This window comes from Panthera leo, chromosome C2 (assembly GCF_018350215.1).
Source record: "Panthera leo isolate Ple1 chromosome C2, P.leo_Ple1_pat1.1, whole genome shotgun sequence".
Taxonomy (NCBI): Eukaryota; Metazoa; Chordata; class Mammalia; order Carnivora; family Felidae; genus Panthera; species Panthera leo.
This window is the reverse complement of record NC_056687.1, coordinates 123,425,446-123,444,424: the sequence shown is the minus strand read 5'-3', so window position 1 is coordinate 123,444,424 and position 18,979 is coordinate 123,425,446. Positions and strand designations below refer to the sequence as shown.

The 18,979-nt window shown below is 46.4% G+C and overlaps 1 protein-coding gene across 2 annotated transcripts in view; it reads right to left on the bottom strand.

Annotated features, from left to right (window-relative positions):
* Positions 1-14,426: 14,426 nt before the first annotated feature.
* Positions 14,427-18,979, bottom strand: part of NMNAT3 (nicotinamide nucleotide adenylyltransferase 3) — a 114,069-nt gene continuing 109,516 nt past the window's right edge. The window contains exon 5 of one of the 2 annotated variants that reach the window (XM_042955136.1): positions 14,427-15,564. In XM_042955136.1, coding sequence (XP_042811070.1) covers positions 15,224-15,564 — 341 coding nt within the window. In that variant the 3' untranslated portion in view covers positions 14,427-15,223. Of the gene's footprint in view, positions 15,565-17,881; positions 18,923-18,979 lie in introns of those variants that run through there. The other variant, XM_042955138.1, reaches the window with a different exon arrangement.

Sequence of the window (18,979 nt, the reverse complement as noted above, 5' to 3'; positions counted from 1 at the left end):
AGGAGGTGAGGCTCTGGCTGGATCTTGACAATAGCCAGGAGGAGGGGAGGAGAGGCCCTGGGAAGGGAGAGAGGGGAACAAAGGAATGCTGTGGAAGGCGGAGGCTTGTTAATGACTGAAAGGGAGAGAGGTATAAACACTCTAAAACATCCTAATTGGGCTTGCTTCATTCACAAGCCTTAAGAACAGAAGTGGAGATCCACAATCTGTGGGATCTCTGGTCCCAAAGAGCCACCAAAACCATGGAGCAGAGGAAGCAGGACAGTGGGGAACCACCCTGAGGCTGTGCATATACAGTGGCACTGGTAGGCACTGTGAGCAATCCTAGAGTAGCGCGAAGCGGGACAGGAAAGAGCCAAGGGCCCTGAGGGAAAGGAGAGCTCAGAGGAGCTAAGGAGGAAATGTGCATTTCATTCTTTAGCAGATCAGTCTGCTCCATGGGGATAAATTAGAGCTCAGGGAGCCATCTCCATGAAATGACTCATTGATTGCCCACGACCCTTATAATCGCCTTGTGTGCTGGCCAGTCCTGTCCCTGAGTCACTGAGAGGTCAAGCAGCTTGCCCGGTGTCCCCAGTTGTTGGGGCAACAGATCTTCCTCAGGGAGAAGGGATTGGAGCAGAGAGTCCTGGAACAGACCCTGAGGCTCTGTCCCTCCCCAAAAGATGCTCCTCAAAAAAACGCTGGGGCAGAAAGTACCTTCCAGCCCGAGCCCCACCCTCTCTGCAGGTCACACCTAGAGACTTGAGTCTCCCAGCAGGGGACAGGTGACTACATATTCCTACCTCCTGTTTATAAAGAAAACCTTCCTCATCTGACACCACACCCCTGCTTCTCTTCTAAAGGGCTCATTTTATTTTGGAGACTTATAAAAAAAAAAAATCTTCCCTTTTCCTGTGTTCAAATATGTCTCTGGAGTTATTTTCTGGAGAACGACCCTGCTCCAATCCCTGAGCTGTCATGGTGCCATCTGTGAGGTTAATGCCTGAAGGGATGAGAGTGGCCCAAAAAAGCTGCCTTCCTGTGTTGGGCTGTGTTCAGGAGTGAGAGGGTTTGTCAAGAGGCCACTGGGGCTGAGGGGCACCAAGGTTTACCCAGGATGCTTTTCTTTGATGGGTTCATGAATATGCAGATGTGCAAATGACACACCATGTCTACAAACAGCAGAAACTTACACCCACTTTGTGGGGGTAGCCTGGCATTTATTTTTGTCTAGAAAATGGTTCTGCAGAATGGGTCAGCCACCTTTCATTGACACATGATTGTTTCTATACATTGTGACATACATTGCATGGAGAATGTCTCTTTTCCTTTCCTTTTCTTTTTCCATTTCCTTTCCTTTTCCTTTCCTTTCCTTTCCTTTCCTTTCCTTTCCTTTCCTTTCCTTTCCTTTCCTTTCCTTTCTTTCCCTTCCCTTCCCTTCCCTTCCCTTCCCTTCCCTTCCCTTCCCTTCCCTTTCCTTTCCTTTCTTCCCTCTCACTCTTTGTTTTTTCTTTCTTAGCTATTTTATCATGGACAATTTTAAGCCTACATAAACATAGAGAGAACTGTAGATGGAACTCGCATGGATTCACCACCAGCTTCAGCAGTTATTAACCCCTGACCCATCCTGTTTCATCTATACTCCCACCCACACCCCATTTGTAAAATTATTTGGAGGCAAAGACCAGACATCTCCGTATCATTTCATCTGGAAACATTTCAAGAAGTATCTCTAAAAGACTCATTAAAAACAACAACACAACAAACACCATTAGCACAACTAAAAGCCACAATACAATTCCTTAATGTCATCAAGTATTCAGAAAGTGCTCACTTATCTCATAATTTTTTTTTTTTTTAGTTTGAATAAGGATCCAAACAAGTTTCATATATTGCCATTGGTTGATATGTATCTTTTATTTTACGATTTATCCTTGCATTTAAAAATGTAAATATAGGGACGCCTGGGTGGCTCAGTGGGTTGAGCCTCCAGGTCATGATCTTCCAGTCCATGAAGTCCAGCTCTGTGCTGACAGCTCAGAGCCTGGAACCTGCTTGAGATTCTGTGCCTCCCTCTCTCCCTGCCCCTCCCCCACTGACACTCTGTCTCTGTCTCTCTCTCTCTCAAAAATAAATGAAACTTTGAAAAAAACATTAAAAAATATAAATATAATTGAGTCATAGTCTCCCTTTCTTAGATGAATAGTGGCATACTATATACTTTTTTTTAACTTAATACAATCACTCACCGTAATATAGAGAGAGCTTCCTCCTTCCCTTCTACGGTGGTAGAGCACTCCACTGTGTGACTTCGCCCTAGCTCATTGAACCCCTCCCCTGCTGACAGTTGTTTCCAGTCTTTTGCTATAACAAATATGGCTGCAATGAACAGGTTAAGGCTTTTTATATTTTAGTGAGTGTCTCTTTGAGATAGATTCTTAGAGGTGGGATTGCTGTGTCAAAGGACAAAGACTTAAAGTACTTTTGCTAGATATTGCCAAATTTCCTCCCTAGGATTGTACTATGTCACTAGCAGTGACACCCGATAGAATCTGTTTCCTCACTAACAGATTGTGTTGTCAAAAGCTTGGATTTTTGCTGGTTGAAAAAGGGTATCTCAGAGTAGTTTGCCTTGCATTTGGGGAGGGTTTTGATGCCACGAGGTGAGAAGTCATTGTCTTCTGTGGCCAGGATTGTGAAAGCCCCATTTGAGCCCCGCTGTGCATGTGAATGACCATCACTAGAACTGCTGAGTACAGATAGGACTTCTGGGTTTGTTTTATTAAATTGTGTTTATAAACCCCAGATGCGTGTTACCTCACGTGAATGACTGCTCAGTGTTACATGCTACCAGAAATGATGTACGAGGCTCAGGGCTCCACCGAGGAGAGCAGAGCCTCCCAGGGTCTGGAAAGATGGGAGGCCCCAGTGGGCAGTCATCTATGTCCACCGTCTTGGAGGCTTCCCACTGAGTCATGCCGGGGCATGATTTTTGGGAAGCGGCGGTGGGGGGGGTGGTCACTTTCATATGTTTTCCTGCAATTCCAGCTGCAGGGTGCTGTGGCAGCTCCCCAGGGTTGCCACCAGATGGCTAGAGCACCTTGGAAAAGCTGATATGGAAGGTGAGGCCTGGCAAGGGTCTTGTCTACAGTGAGGATGTGGCCTGGTGGGTAGATCCAGGTCACTCAATGGGGAGATGTTGTTGGTTGTGGCAGTTTTGTGAACAGAACACTTTCTATTTTATCTACCCCAGCCCACCTCTAAAGTCTTATATCCTTTCTACAAAGATATCTGGGTCCCAACGTTTCAATCCTCTGGCTCCATAGACATCTATTTGCAAGGAGACTGCCTCCTGGAAAATGAAGCATGGGTCCTGTGGAATCCTGTGCTGTGGAGGCAGGCAAAGATGTTGGAGCAGGGGTTGGGGGGGGAATCACCCATAAACTGGTGGAAGCCCTCAGACATGAGTCCCAAAGCTGTGCCTTGGAGACCTGAGGAGGTGATTGTGCTGGAGCAGATCTCTTGACCTGACAGCCCTTTACGGGGGTGGAGACCTTCTGGAGTAGAGGCCCACCAACCCAGTGATAGGATTGGGAGGGTTTGGGTAGAGTTACAGACATCTAACAGGATGGTCCCCGGGCATTGGTTCAGCTGGGAGACAGCATCTTGTGGAGTAGCATAGGTGGTCAGAAGTCAGAAGAGGTCAGTCTCTGAGTGTCAGTCTGATTCCAGTTTTTAAATGGCCATTTCCTCCTATAGGCAATACGGTAGATGGAATGACTGGAGACGTCATGATCCCATGTTTGCCATGTCATGATGGTGATATGGGATTGGTTGATGGGGATGGTGATATGGGATCAGAAGCTATTTTACTAAAGGAATTTTTAAGTGAGATGTCATTAGCGATGACATTATACCAGAGTCACTAAAAGGTGGGAACAGGGTCAATGTAATTTATCTACCTACTGCTGGCCAGTCAGTGTACCTTGATTGGGACATGCCCATAGGGGACTAAGATGGGAGGTAGGGGCAGGTTATCTGAGAAGCTGAGTAGACATTGCCAAGGAGCAGACATTGCCAAGTCTTAGATCCAACATTAAGTAAAGGCAGATTTTTGACCCACGTGTGTTTGCTTTGTTTCCAATAGGTTCATGGACCAGTGGCTGTTTAAAGGTGGCCACTTTTTTTTTTTTAATCACTTTTCTTGAGCAGCCTTTCTCAAGTACTTGAGGAGTTGAGACCTAATAGGAGATTTATAAATTTTGTGTTTGCACTTTGATGATAACTCTTAAAATATACTTTTGGCCAGCGATAAATTAGAAAAAAAAAATCACCTATATATATTTACAACTTTCCCCACTTCCCTACTTTTTATGGAAGATGGTGGTTTTGGGTACTTTACCCTGGGCCTTCTTATAAAGCTAATCAGAGGTGCTGGGTGAAGGGGAGGATTGGAGGCAGCCCAGAGAGGCTCACTTCGGGGACAGAGAAGGACCAGGCAGCTGCCCTTGGAAGAAGAGGGGAGATCAGAAAGGGTGAGGGGTAGTAGAGGTGGGTGAGGAGATGAAGTCCTTGAAGAGTTGAGGACTCTCAGAAGTAATTGTTATGACCACATATGCACTTTGTGCTGATTACAGAACTCTGGCTCAGATATGACTCCACTGGATCTTGGTTTTCAGAAGAAAATGAGGTTTAGAGAGGTTTTGTGATTTGCTCGAGGTCACATGGGTAGAGTGGCAGGGCTGGGAACCAAATTTGTGTCTGGCTCTGTCTGACCCCAAAGCCCAAGGTCTTAACCAGCTACTGTCTCCTGAATGAGGCAAAGAACTATGGGGGCCTTGGCATGCTAGATCTGATAGATAAGTCCACAGAAGAAAATCCCAGACAGAAAGTATGTCTCCTAAGTCATCATCGATATGGAAACAGAACTTGAATCCCCATGTGGAATCAAAGCGCAGGGTATATATTCTAACCAGAAAAATCTATAAACAGTTAAAGATTAATGCACCTTAGTGAGGCTCTGGACAGATTTAAAAAGAACAAATCTTGCTGGACCAATGTTTTTGCGTTCTTGGGGCAGAATTATACAATGAGGGATGGAAGGGAGGCAGCTGGTCAAACACACATTGATTTCCAGGAAGCATGTGACCGAGCCCTCTGAGGACTGCCCTGAGAGGGAGTACAGAGCAGGTCTGTGCTGACCTATAGCGAGGGGGAGGTGGCCTCAGAGGGGAGGCCAGTTGAGGAGGGGAGAGGGAGGGGGTGTAGGGTGGATCAGGATCTCTGATCAGTTCCCGGCAGGCCTCAAAGCCTTAGCCTAGGTCCTGTCTCCCTAGAAACACTGGAGGGTGAACACAATTTTTAGGCGGCTGGTGGAAGGTTTGTGCTTCCAAAAAGGGAAGAAATAGGCGAGGAGCACATTGATTTAGGGACAGAAAACATATTCCAAATTGCATTATAATAGTCTTTGTGAAGACCCTTCTCATCTGTGAGCTTCCTTCATGCTCCACCCCTGCCCACTGGAATGACAGAATCCAGTGGAATAGCACACCTGGATTTTAATCCTAGGCCCACCATTTCCTAGCTGTGTGATCTTGGGCAAGTCCCTTGATGTCTCTGAACTCTCACCTCATAGCTTAGTTTTGAGGATTCTGGAACACATATCCTCAAAAAATCCTAGTTTCCTTCTCTTCCTTGTTATCTGAGGCCCTTGACCATGTGGCCTCAATGTTTTTTCTCTGTCCTGTCTGTACCTCTTTCCCCTACAGTCCAGTTGTCCCATGTAATACGTCACGTCCCCCTTCCTTCTTCCGTGCACACCCCCCCCCCCCCCCCCCGCACTGGTGGCTTAGTGTCCCAAGCTCTCAGCCCAGCCTTATTCCCCTGGATCCTTTGGCCTAAATATGCTTCCCCTTCCCTTCTCCTGGATCCTAAGAGCCCTGGGCTCTCCTGGTCATGTTGTTTCTTCCACACTGCCTCAGGAGGACCGAGCTCTTTCTCTGTGCATACATGCAGCATGCCTGGGGATGCTCTGTGGCCAGAGACTGCATCTTAAATTCCTTCCATATTCTTTGCAGCACCTTGTCACGAGCTGGACACACAGGAACATGAGCCCAGTGGATACTCACCAGAAGAATGGGGAGGGGACAGGTGTCAAAGCTACGCGTTTATGGGTCCTTTTAGAAACGCTTACTGAGCACCTTGTGGGTTCCTGGAACTGGGCGAGGTGCTGGGGATGAAGCCCTGAGTGAGACGCTGCCCTAAGGAATGTAGGTCTGGTGGGAGACAGTAGAGTGCAACGCGCAGAGGCTTGTACAGAGTGCTTCCAGGACGTGCGGGCACTTGAGCATGGGGACAAAGTTTAGAAGGATGAGTGGGGACTTGCCTGACAGAGGGGTGGGGAGGACACTCCCAAGAGGGGATGGCACACGCAAAAGCAGGGAGGCATAGCAGGGCCTGGCATCTTCAGGGAAGGTGGGGTAATCAAGTGTGGTGACAGCATGGCCGCGGCGGAGCCTTGGGGGCGGGAGGCATGGCCTGGTCTGAACCAGGCCAAGAGAATGTGGAGAAACAAGAAGGGCCAGGCTACAGAGAACCTTCTCTGTTGGAACAAGCTATGTCGACTCTGCCCTGTAGGAAATAGGAGAGTCACTGACAGGTGTAAGCACGGGAGTGTCACTGCCAAGGAAAGGAGTAAAGGAGAGACCTGCAGTCCTGGTAACAGGCCCCGGAGGGAGCCTTTGTGCAAGCGGCCAGCCAGCCCACCACCCTCCCCCAGAGGAACACAGCATGCGGGGCGGGTGCAGTGGGCAGGACAGCCAAGCTGCAGCATGACAAGCACAGTTGTCCCGTTGGGGTGCCACCATGCTCCTGGGCTCCAGGTAGGAGAATGGGATGTAAAAGCCATCTGACCACCCATCCATACATCCACCATCCGGCCAAATACCTGCTTTCTTCCACCCGTCCAACATACCAGGAACGATGTTTGCCTGCAAACTACTACGTCTCTCTATGCTCTGGTGAAGGAGTTCCTGAAATTCATTAGCACAAGTCATCTATAAAGAGATGGATATTATTTTGGTTTGTATAAAAGATAACGAAGGTGACTCCCTGCAAAATAAGAAAATGAGAATTTTCAGCAGCTCTGTGAGTCTCTTTAAAAAAAATCAATTTATTCAGGGTCACCTGGGTGGCTCAGTTGGTTAAGTGACCGACTTTGGCTCAGGTCATGATCTCAAAGTTTGTGAGTTCTAGCCGTGTGTTGGGCCCTGTGCTAGCAGCTTTGGATTCTGTGTCTCCCTCCCTCCCTGTCCCTCCCCTGCTTGCACTTTCTCTCTCTTTCAAAAATAAATATTAAAAAAAATTGTTTTAATTAAAAAAAATCAATTTATTTAAAAAAAAAAAAATCTAGCGTAGGGGTGCCTGAGTGGCTCACTTGGTTAAATATCTGACTCTTGATTTTGGCTCGGGTCCTGATCTCACCTTTTGTGAGTTCGAGCCCTGCGTCAGGCTCTGGAGCCAGTTTGGGATTTTCCCTCTCCCTCTTCCCTCACATGCATGTGCTCTCTCTCTCTCTCTCTCTCAAAATAAACATTAAAAAAAAGAGAAAATCTTGAAAATAAATCTAGTGTCTACAATCATCAATTAGAATAGAAAGTACACATAGCATTTGACCCATCAACACCTGGGACTCTATCCCACAAAAGCACAGGTTTGTAAGGGCTTATGTATAAGGTTATTTATTGCAGCATTGTTTGTAACAGAAAAAACTGGGAAAAAACTTCAGATAAGAACCTCCTAAAGTCCTTTGAGTACTGTGTTCCACATATTACTAAGTGTGTATGTATAAGACGGATCGTATGTGTAAACAGGCTTCAAAAACACTGGTTCATACAAAGTTAAACAGGTGTGCATGTCATCGGCTTCTCAGAGCTATTAAGATGCTTATTAGGTAATATTTTCTGAAATATTCACTGAGCCAGGAGTTGTGCTAGGGACAAAGAGCAATGATCAAGACAAATTCTTGCTTTCAGAGAACTTCGAATCTGTCACTTCCGGAGTGATGAAATTCTCTTACAAGAGGAAGGTAGGAAGTGGGGGGTACAGGTAGAGTGGACAAGTGAAACTTCCTGGAAGAGGGCAAGGTGAGGCAGAGAACAGAAGACAAAATGGGAAGCAGCCCAAAGAAGGGATGCAGAGAGATAGCATGCATGGCGGGGCGGGTGCGTCGTGGGGACCACACAGGGAAAGCGCAGATGGAAAGAGAGGTGTGGGTGTGGGACACGGCGTAAAGCCAGGCTGCAGCAGTGGGCTGTTGGGCATGTGGGCTTGGGGGGGGGGTGGGACAGCCACCCCAGGAGGAGTCAGGTCTTCACTCCAAGGGTGACAAAGGAAGCTTAGATGTTTAAGAGACACCTTTATTGAGGTATAATTTAAATACCACATTTACCCATTTGATGTGCATCGTTTGATGAGCTTTAGTAAATTTATAGAGTTGTGCGACCATCACCACAATCTAGTTTTGGAACATTCCAATCTCTCCCTTGTCCCCTCTCCACCCCCACCCCCTGTGCCCACCTGCAGTCAGTCTTCGCTCTCCCCTTCGTGCAGCCACCGGTCTGCTTTGTGCCTCTGTCTATAGTTTTGCCTTTTCTAGAAATTTCATATAAATAGAATCATACAATATGTTGTCTTATTGCCTGGCTTCTTTCACTCAGCATGTTTCTGAGAGTTTTCTGTTTATTGCAGGTATCTATCACTGGTTCTTTCTTAGTTGCTGGATAATTGTCCGTTGCATGGATACATTTGTTTATTATCCATTTACCAGTTGAAGAACATCTCAATTCTCCCAGTTTTGGGTCACAATGCTGCTATAAATATTCACATACAAGTGAGTGGACACATGTTTGCATCTCTTTGGACAGATTCTTTAAAAAATTTTTTTTAATGTTTATTTATTTTTGAGAGAGAGAGAGAGAGAGAGAGAGAGAGAGAGAGAGAGAGAGAGATCTGAAACAGGCTTCAGGCTCTGAGCTGTCAGCGCAGAGCCTGACGCAGGGCTTGAACCCACAAACTGAGAGATCATGACCTGAGCTGAAGTTAGATGCTTAATAGACTGAGCCACCCAGGCGCCCCCAGACAGATTCGTAAGAATGGGATTTTGCTGACTGATTTCAAACATTCACGGGGTGCAAAGTGGTCACTCATTGTGGGTCTTTCAAGACTAACGGTGCCGAGCATCTTTCATGTGCTACTTGTCGTTTATATATCTTCTTTGGTAAAGTGTTTTGTTTCTGGGATTCCACATCTGGTGGCTCTCTTGACGGACTCTCAGGACTCCAGGGCCATATCTTCATGGCAGTGGGTCATTACAGTGAAAGGACACACAGCAGGGACTAGCCAGGGGAAAAGACACATCAGGTGGAGTCTGGGGGAGTCCATGTGAAGGCTTCCAAAATTCTCCTGCACAGGTGGGGGCCACACAGAGCACACTTCTTCCACCAGAGAAATGCAGCAACAGTCTGCAGTGTTTCTGCCAAGGGAAGTCTGTTTGAGACTCTGAATCCAGGGGTTTTATTGTGGGCTAGTGACGTAGGCACTTTGCCTGCCAGACCAGCCATGATTTCTGAAATTCCAAGCTCATAGGAGAGCAGGTGTTCACTATAAGTCGCATTGTTTGTACCAGTCTGGGCAGGCTGGGACAGCAGGGTTCAGTGCCCCAGGTAGACAAAACAGCCTTATCAGTTAGAATAGTAGGCAGCAATCCAAAAGCCAGTTTCTCAGATACTGGCCGAGGGCCAGCCTCATCAACAGGCTCTTTCTAAATGGACTTGTTAGGCTTATTATGTTAACTAACCTTCTCCAACACACATCTAGTCCAATCTTTCAATCATTTTTAATTGGATTTTTAGTCTTCTTTTTTTTTTTTTAGGTTTATTTATTTATGTTGAAAGAGAAAGATAGGGAGAGAGAGAGAGATAGATAGAGAGATAGAGATAGAGAGAGAGAGAGAGAGAGAGAGAGAGAGAGAGGCATAGCAGAGAGAGAGAGGGCAAGAGAGAATCCCAAGCAGGGTCCATGCTGTCAGTACAGAGCCCAACTTGGAGCTCAATCCCACAAACCATGAGATCATGACCTGAACTGAAATCAAGAGTCAGATGCTTAGGGGGTGCCTGCGTGGCTCAGTCAGAAAAGCATCTGACTTGATTTTGGCTCAGATCATGATCTCATGGTTCGTGAGTTTGAGCCCTTCATCAGGCTCTGGGCTGACAGTATGGAGACTGCTTGGGATTCTCTCTCTCTCTCTCTCTCTCTCTCTCTCTGTCTTTCTCTCTCAAAATAAATAAATAAAATACATTAAAAATAAAAGAGTCAGGTACTTATCTGACTGAGCCACCGGAACACCCCAAGTCTTCTTCTTTTTGAATTGTTGGAGATGTTTACATATCCAGGACATAAATCATTTATTAGATTTACATTTCCGTAAATGCGTTCTCCAAGTCTGTGACTTGTCTTCCATTTTCTTAATGGTGTCTGTTGAAGAGTTTGGGCAGGGAGGCATTACGACCAGATTTGTGTGCCATCACAAAACTGCTCTGGTTCATATGTGAGGAAGGGATTGCAGGGGCCAAGAATGGGTTGGGGAGACCCATTACAGTAGTTGGGCTAAGAGATGATGGCGGTCTGGGCTGGGGGGTGTCAGGAGGGATGGAGAGAAGAGGCTGCGTGTGAGGAATGCATGGAGAGTAAGACCAGCAGGGCATGTAGATGCTCAATATGGATTTTACCAGAAGGAAAGCTGGGCTCTCCTAACTGGTCCACAGGACACCATATTATTATTATAATTATTGTTCTTAATAGTGAACACCCCACTAATTTGTGGGATTTTAGCATTCTGATAATTTGAGAAAGGTGGGACCAGATGAACACTAGGGTTCCTTCTGGTTTTCACAGTCTATGGTGCCATGAACAAGACATTCCGGGGTTATTTTAGCATTTCTAAACTATTCTGATGTGTGTGCCTATGTGCCTTATTATAGATTGTTTGTTAGTCACACAGGTGTATCTATAATGTGAGCTCTGGTCCAAGAAAATAAGGTCATGACTTAAATTGAACACAGTCGGTGCATGGAGACCCTTGCAAAAAGTGAAGGCAGAAAATACTGTTAGCACAGGGAGTGCAAGGCCAGGGATGAGGAAATTCATGTTCATGTATTAACCCAATTATCAAACGGACCTTGCCAATCTGGAGCACGATTGGTTTAAAACGGGATTTCACATCATTCTGTCCCAAGGGACACAGCCAGTATCATAAATGGAAAGTTCTTTCCTCGGGCTGGGATGCAGAGCTCCTCTCGTTTGGACAGCATCTGCTATCACAGGAGAACCTTTATTTAAGGCTGGAAATTCTATTTACCCAGGAGGCCAACACACTGTGCTTCTGTTCTTGCAAAATAAACAAAACACCTTGGCAAACTAGATACAAAGAAGGCCAGAGGGAATGGAAAGGAATGTGAAATCAGGTATGCGGGTCAGTGTCAATGCAATAAATCAGAGCACAGCAGTGATACATATTTTCTCTTCTGATACTAAAAAAAGGGAGGCTACATGAATCAATGAGACAAAGTAAGAGTCTAGAAATTGAGAGAGATACACATGCGTGTATATGTGTGTGTGTATTTATATCTACTTTATTATAAAGTAGATTTCGTTGTGTTGTTTTATTTTAGAAGGAGACAATGTAAAGGCTCAGAAATGGTGGGAGCCACATGATACAGCCATGAATCAGAGAGACGAGGGCATCTCGTCAAAGCCTCGTTGGGCCCAGTGCCCTGAGCCTATGGCAAGGTGGGGCAGGGCAGTGGTGGCATGCCAGGATGCCTGCTGTCAGGTGCACGCTGCAATAGTAAACCCCTTCCTTCAGGACTTGATGATGAATCTAGCTCATCATGCTGCTCATTTTGCCCTCTCCTGCCTCAGGGCCTTTGCATATGTTGTTCATTCTGCCTGAAAGCGCAGCAGCCTCCACCCATCCCCAAGTCTTATGAATTCATCTTTCAGGTCTCAAATCCATCCTCTCTTCCCTGCTGTCTATACTCTGTCATAGGAGGAATTGCTGATGTTTTATGGAGTCTAAACTTTGTATAAATTTGAAGGTCACTTTTCAGAAAAAGAATAAAAATCACGAATGTGAAATTAGATCCCCACATGATGAAGGCCCCTCCAGGGTGTTGGAAAGGGCCCAGGCAAATGAGGGACTAGCTTTAGCTTCCTTAACTTTGTGGTGAAGCTGGGCCCTCTGGCTGCAGGGTATGCTGTGTATGGGCCTTCATGACCTGTGTTCTAGTTTTAATCCGATGTTGAGTCATGTGAATATAATATATAATATATAATAATAATAATGGCTCAAGTTGAGAAATCCTGCCTCAAACCCACAGGATCCCTCTCTACCCCTTTTTGCTGGACACTACAGATGTTTGCTTTCTTTCTTTTTTTAAAGTTTATTTATTAATTTTGAGAGAGAGAGTGAGCAGGGAAGGGGCAGAGAGAGAGAGAGAGAGAGAGAATCCCACGTAGGCTCTGCACATCATCAGTGCAGAGCCCGATGTGGGGTTCGATCCCATGAACTGCAAGATCACAACTTGAGCCGAAATCCTAAGTCAGACGCTTAACCCACTGAGCTACTCAGGCACCCCAGTTGTTTGCTTTTGATACTCCATACAGAAAACTGGGGAAATGCTGCTCAGAGGATAAGAAGGGAGATATTCACCAGAGTAAACGTCATGCAATTTCTTTTTTTTTTTTTTTTTTTATTTATTTTTGGGACAGAGAGAGACAGAGCATGAACGGGGGAGGGGCAGAGAGAGAGGGAGACACAGAATCGGAAACAGGCTCCAGGCTCCGAGCCATCAGCCCAGAGCCCGACGCGGGGCTCGAACTCACGGACCGCGAGATCGTGACCTGGCTGAAGTCGGACGCTCAACCGACTGCGCCACCCAGGCGCCCCCGTCATGCAATTTCAATCAGATATTCAGTTTATTAAAAAATAAAACTAATGTGTATTGTAACAGGCTAGTATGTTTATTGGCTTGGGAATCTTATTAAAATGCAGATTCTGAGTTAGTAGGTCTGGGGTGGGGCCTGAGAGTCTGCATTTCTATCCAGCTCCCAGGGGATGCAAACACTGTGTCCTGTGACCGTGTTTGAAACAGCAAATTTCTTGGCACATAGGGTACACCAGTAAACAAAAATGAAGACCCTCTGCCCTTGGAGAGCTCCCAGTGTAGCTAGAAGTGGACCGGACCCAAAGAAGGGTGGGCAGGCTGAAGTAGGACACTCAGTGCCTCAGAAAACCAGAGCTAGAGGAGAATTTAAAGACTATTCGAACTGCCCCATTTTAGAGTTTGGGAAACTGAGGCTCACAGTGTGGAAGGGAGCTGGTCAAAGTCACACAGCTGACTGTGGACAAGGCTGTTTGATTCCCATTCCCCTGCATTATCAGGGTTCTTAGAGACCCCATGGGGTGCAGAGCTCAGTCAGGGCAGGGAATGGCCAACAGCTTTAGAGCTTGCAGGGGGTGGAGGTGTAGGGGAGCCCCCTCCCCCCCCAGGAGGGCCCCACTACTCTAGACCCTGGAACCCTGATGGCCTACTTTACTCCTCTTTATCATGACACACACACACACACGAACGCTGGGATATGTTTGGGAAGATGCTAGATTCTTCCTGACTGGCCCTTTGTTTTTCTGCATGACTAAATCTGTAGCAAGGATGAATGAGGGTAAAAGTATGGAGAAGTAAATTTTGAATACATTCAGTCATTTGGTCAGCAAGTGTAAAGCACAAACTCAAACAGAATTAGACCAATTAAAACCTCTTCTTAATCAGGAGTGGGATGAAAATCCTGAACACATGTGAGGTTCCTTTTCTCATCTTTCAGAGCCCACCTGAACAGAGCCATCGACCCGGAGCTACAGATTACAGCCCCTTTGCAAGGTGTTGAAAAGCAATTGCTTCTCCATTGTTGGTACCTGGGAATATAAACTTTTATGAATTCATATCAGTTCCACTGGCACGGCAGCAAATTTCATGGAGTAGCTAAAAAGAAAGCAACAGCTGGTACATCAGGCATTAATAATATAACAAAGGAAGAAAAAAGAGAAAATTTTCATTAGTATTTTTTGATGTCAATTTATTATTTATCCCTTTGCCAATATTCAAACAGGCAGGTAGTCATAAAACATTCAAAAAGATCCTTTAAAATAGTCAAGGCATCTGTTTTACCTCCATCCCTTTAAAAAAAAATGTTTTTAACGCTTATTTATTTTTGAGACAGAGAGAGACAGAGCATGAACGGGGGAGGGTCAGAGAGAGGGAGACACAGAATCTGAAGCAGGCTCCAGGCTCTGAGCCGTCAGCCCAGAGCCCGACGCGGGGCTCGAACTCACAGACCGCGAGATCGTGACCTGAGGTGAAGTCGGACGCTTGACTGAGCCACCCAGGCGCCCCACCTCCATTCCTTTTTAGAAACTTGGAAATCAGGAGCCCTGGCATTGATTTAAAAAGTCATGTTAAAAATATCCACTGTATCAAAAATATTATTTGAGGGTTACTACTTAGAAAGATTTTAGTTTAAATTTTATCTACAGCCTAGGCAGGCAGCCGGGTGGCTCTTAAGGGAAGATTCAAAGTGAATCAGCAAAGTGCTGCTTCCAAATGTTTGACTCCTCAATTAGTATTGTTTTGTTGCAACAAGGCGTCGACAAAGCCCACTGTTTGGTAATTAGCATCCTGTCAAGTCTCTCCAATCAAGACCAGCATGCTGCACCTGGTCCTAGTTAAAAAACGAGTGTGGGCAATTCTGATCCGACCCTCAGGGGCCCGTGCCTCGTGCAGAACTGCCTTCATCTGTGTGCACGGCAGAGTCACCACTTAACCAAATAAGAAGACCTCCGCAGCGAGAGGTTTTGAGAGCTCTTGTCTAGTTCTCCTGACCTGCCGCACCCTTTTAACTTCTTTGATAAACGTCCGTTCTTGTGTAGACGCCTGTTCCTCTTCCTGGGACAGAAGACTCCTCGGAAAGAAAATCATTGTCTACATAAAACAAAGGAAAATGGAAAAGCAAAACAACCACCACAAAGAAAACAGCCAAGGACCTTGACTGCCTTCTCCTCAGGAGGAGCTTCGTGGAGGCGTGGTTGGCCCTCCCCAGCTTGTCCTTCATTCCTCTGGGTGCTGTCTTTCTAGGAACTGTCCCCGGTGTAGAGGTTCTGCTCCTTGATGTAGGTGATGACAGCGTCTGGGAGCAGGTACTTGACGCTCTGCCCTTGGCTCAAGGCCCGCCTGATGTACGTGGAGCTGAGCTCGTTCTGCACGGGCTCCCTGACCAGGTGAATGTTGTGCTGGTACCTCTGCAGGATGGCTGAACCTGAGATGTATTCCTTTGGGTTGTGACCTGTCCGGCTCACACACACCATGCCAAACTTCTCCACTATTTCCTGGATGTGTGCCTCTTTCCAGAGGTTGGGGGTCTGGAAGGTCTTCAGGATATCTGCCCCGCAGAGGAGTTTCAGCTCAGGCACAGCTGGAAAAACAAGGGCGGATCCTGACAAGGTTACAGAAAGGTCACGGCCAGTAAAGATAACATACTCCATTTGAAAAGTGCACAAGATGCTTTTTCTCGGAGTGTATTGGGAAGTCAATGTCTACACTGTGTTCACGCCTGAAAAAGTGTGTAAGGGGATCTGAAGCTACTTCAGGGACATACAATTGTAATAATACAATCTTTTGTTTAATAGTGGCAAAGTGCCAAGAAATCAGAACAACTTTTTTTTCCCCCCCAGTATTCTACCAAAAGTCTGTCGGTGGTTGCTGGACCCCATGGCAGTAGTCCAAAGGCGGCTGTGAACCCCATCTTCTGATAGAAGGTAAGATTGTAAAATCTCTAGTCCTAACAAGCTGTGGGCTTCAGGCAAGTCACTGCCTTTCTCAAAATCTATTTCAGCCCTAACACCTGATACATTTGTAAGTAAAATCTCATCATAAAGGTTAATTATAAAGGTTATTTGGATAACCAAAAGCTAGTGACCTTTTCATCTGTTTTCAATACAACAAAGCTCTAGAACAACTAATCAATGTGGATAATCCTCTGGCATTTGTTCTAACAACGATGGTTTTAATGATAAAATAAAACCTAACGTTGGTGCTCATATGAGCACTATCACTAAGCCCTTGATGTATTTAACCTCATTTGATTCTCTGAACAATTTGATGAGTAGGCATTATTATTGTGCCCATTCTGCGGGAGGGAAACAGGCATAGAGAGGCGACCGACTTGCCTGAGGTCACTCATTTAGGCGGCAGAGTCAGGATTCAAACCCCACAGCCGGCCTCTAGGTGGGGCATTTATAACTGCTGGGCTCTGCCGCCTCCTGCTGGCGAAAATTGTACATGCATCAGAACCAAGAAGCCCTTCCTTTATTTTTCCCGGCACCGTTGAAATTCGTGTCCCTTTCCAAAGGGCTAATTTGGAAAGGGAGAAAAATCAAGTCCACACTTGAAGCAACCAGTAGGTTCCCTGGTCCTTCCGGAAGCTGATTCTAGCTTCAGTAAATGGCAAAAGCTGTGTTCTAGAGTGTTGGCATCTCTGGGTCACCATGAAACCTCAGTTGGGAGGGGTTCAGGGATCCCACCTGCTGGGGAAACACCTGATGTAAATGGTCGGTTGAGGCTCCTCTACTGTGGAACTTTGGAAGGAATCTGGACGTAAGATCAGAGAGAGGAGTTTACAAAGGAGCACCAGACCAGCTGTAGAACGGAAAGTGAGAAACTGGAAGTGTCACGGAGAGGTCTGATTTCTAGCTTTAGTTGGGCTGGATGGATCCTTTTCTGGGCCTCACTTTCCCCATCCATGAAATAGTGGACACTGGACTTATTCACTCCTTTGGAAGTAGTAGATATAATTACAGAAGCAGTTTTCAAACACTCTAGCAGCATAATATTGGTATAATGAAATGATATTCAAACATTTATTGATGCATATATTGATAAATTCCCCATGGTTAAGAACTAGGACTCTAAAACCAGGCACCTTAGATTCAAGTCTTGGCTCTGCCATTCAACAGCTGTGTGACCTCAACTTTAAAATGGAGATATTAACAGTACTTTTCTCCTAGGGTTATTTTAGAATTGAATGAGTTTATAAATATAAAGTGCTGTAACTGAGTACGTGTGATGGCTGTTAACTGCCATTCATCCGTCCATCCACCTGCTTATCCGCTAATCCATTCATTGACACATCCATTCAACACTTAGGGAGTATTTTTAAAGTCAATAAAACTGTGTTTAGAAATTACTCAATAACCCATACTTTTGACTAATCTGAGCTGGCCCCATTGCTCACAACGTATGTGGACTTAGACTATTCTGCATCTGGGAGGTTCTACTCCAGTTTATTTATTCAGCCGTTGTAATATAACAAGAGAGCAGCCTTGACCTTTTAAACACCTGGGTGATTTTTGTATGTGCTCTTCCTCCAGGGGAGGTGGAATGATGGGCATTTAGTTGTAGGGTCTCCTGAGGCCTGGAGCACACTTTCCCCCCGTTCCACAGGCCAAAGAACAAGAAGACACCCGCTCTCTCCACAGTGGATTTTTTTTTAATGTTTATTCATTCTTGAAAGACAGAGAGAGACACAGCACAAGCAGGGGTAGGGCAGAGAGAGAGGGAGACACAGAATCTGAAGCAGACTCCAGGCTCTGAGCTGTCAGCACAGAGCCCGACGCGGGGCTCGAACTCTCGCTGGGCGAGATCATGACCTGAGCCAAACTGGATGCTCAACCGACTGAGCCACCCTGATGCCCTCCCCCCCCCCCCCCCCAGTGGATTTTTGTGGCGGTAATTTATACCTACTGGCTTAGATATTAGATACCGTCTGATTTATGAACAATGACAGGAGTACAATTCACTGTGTGCTTCTGCTGACAGGGGACACATGCCCACACCTCCCTTTCCCCCAAACCAAAGGCATGTCTGTGAGGTGATCGCTTCTTCTGGCAACACATGCCCTGGACTCCAACTCTGGGCAGTCCTCAAAGAGACCATCACATCTCTTTCAAATCCATTTACCTCACTGCTATGAGCACTTCAGATCTAATGACTGGCTGTCCAAGTCCAAGGTTCGTAAGTGTGAGGTGTTGAAAAAAGGCTGCCGGTTTGATTCGTCTCAAGCACGAAACAGTGATCTAAATCGGATGTCCGTAGGTATTTTGGGGCAATGTGCTCTTTGGAATAGCCACTGACTTCGAGAAGCAGATGAAGCAGAGGTTTATATGAAAAGTGAGGGAAGTGCCACCGGGACCATTTTCTTTGAATGTCCAGCTGCCTTAATTCTTAATGTCAAGAACAGCAGCCCTGAGGTCAGTCAGCCCTGGTTTCCGGTTTCAGATCTGCCGGAACCCTGGGAGAATTACAGCAGATGGGCCTGTTTCCTCAGCTGTAAAATGGGGCTGACCTCCTGTGGAGGTTCTGGAAACTGAGGGGCGGAGTGAACGCAGCCACACTCAGCAGTGTGGGACTTCTGGGGACATGGGACACCAGAGCTGAAGCCAGGTATTAAAGGGCAGCACCCCAATTAACCAGACAAAGCCACCGTGGAACAATCAGTGCAGAATGGAGTCAGATGAGGGGCCTGCCGTGGTTGTGTGGAAAGGGAATCCTCTCTGAAGGTTGCTGAGCTGTGCTCAGCCCCATCAGCTGAGCGCAGGGACCACCTTCACAAGAGACTGACACTGTTGGGCTGTTAGAGGACCGAGGCATCATCTGTCCCAAAGTGTCACAGCCAAGCCGTCTGGAGCTCGGCACGGCTGGGTCAGTCCATGGAGGGCTGCAAATCACACGAGCAGGGCTCTGGCAGCCAGAGAATGCTGAGCTCAGCCCACAATCTGCAGTCCCAGAGGAGAACACACAATAAAATACACAGCACACAGAACGGTCCTTTA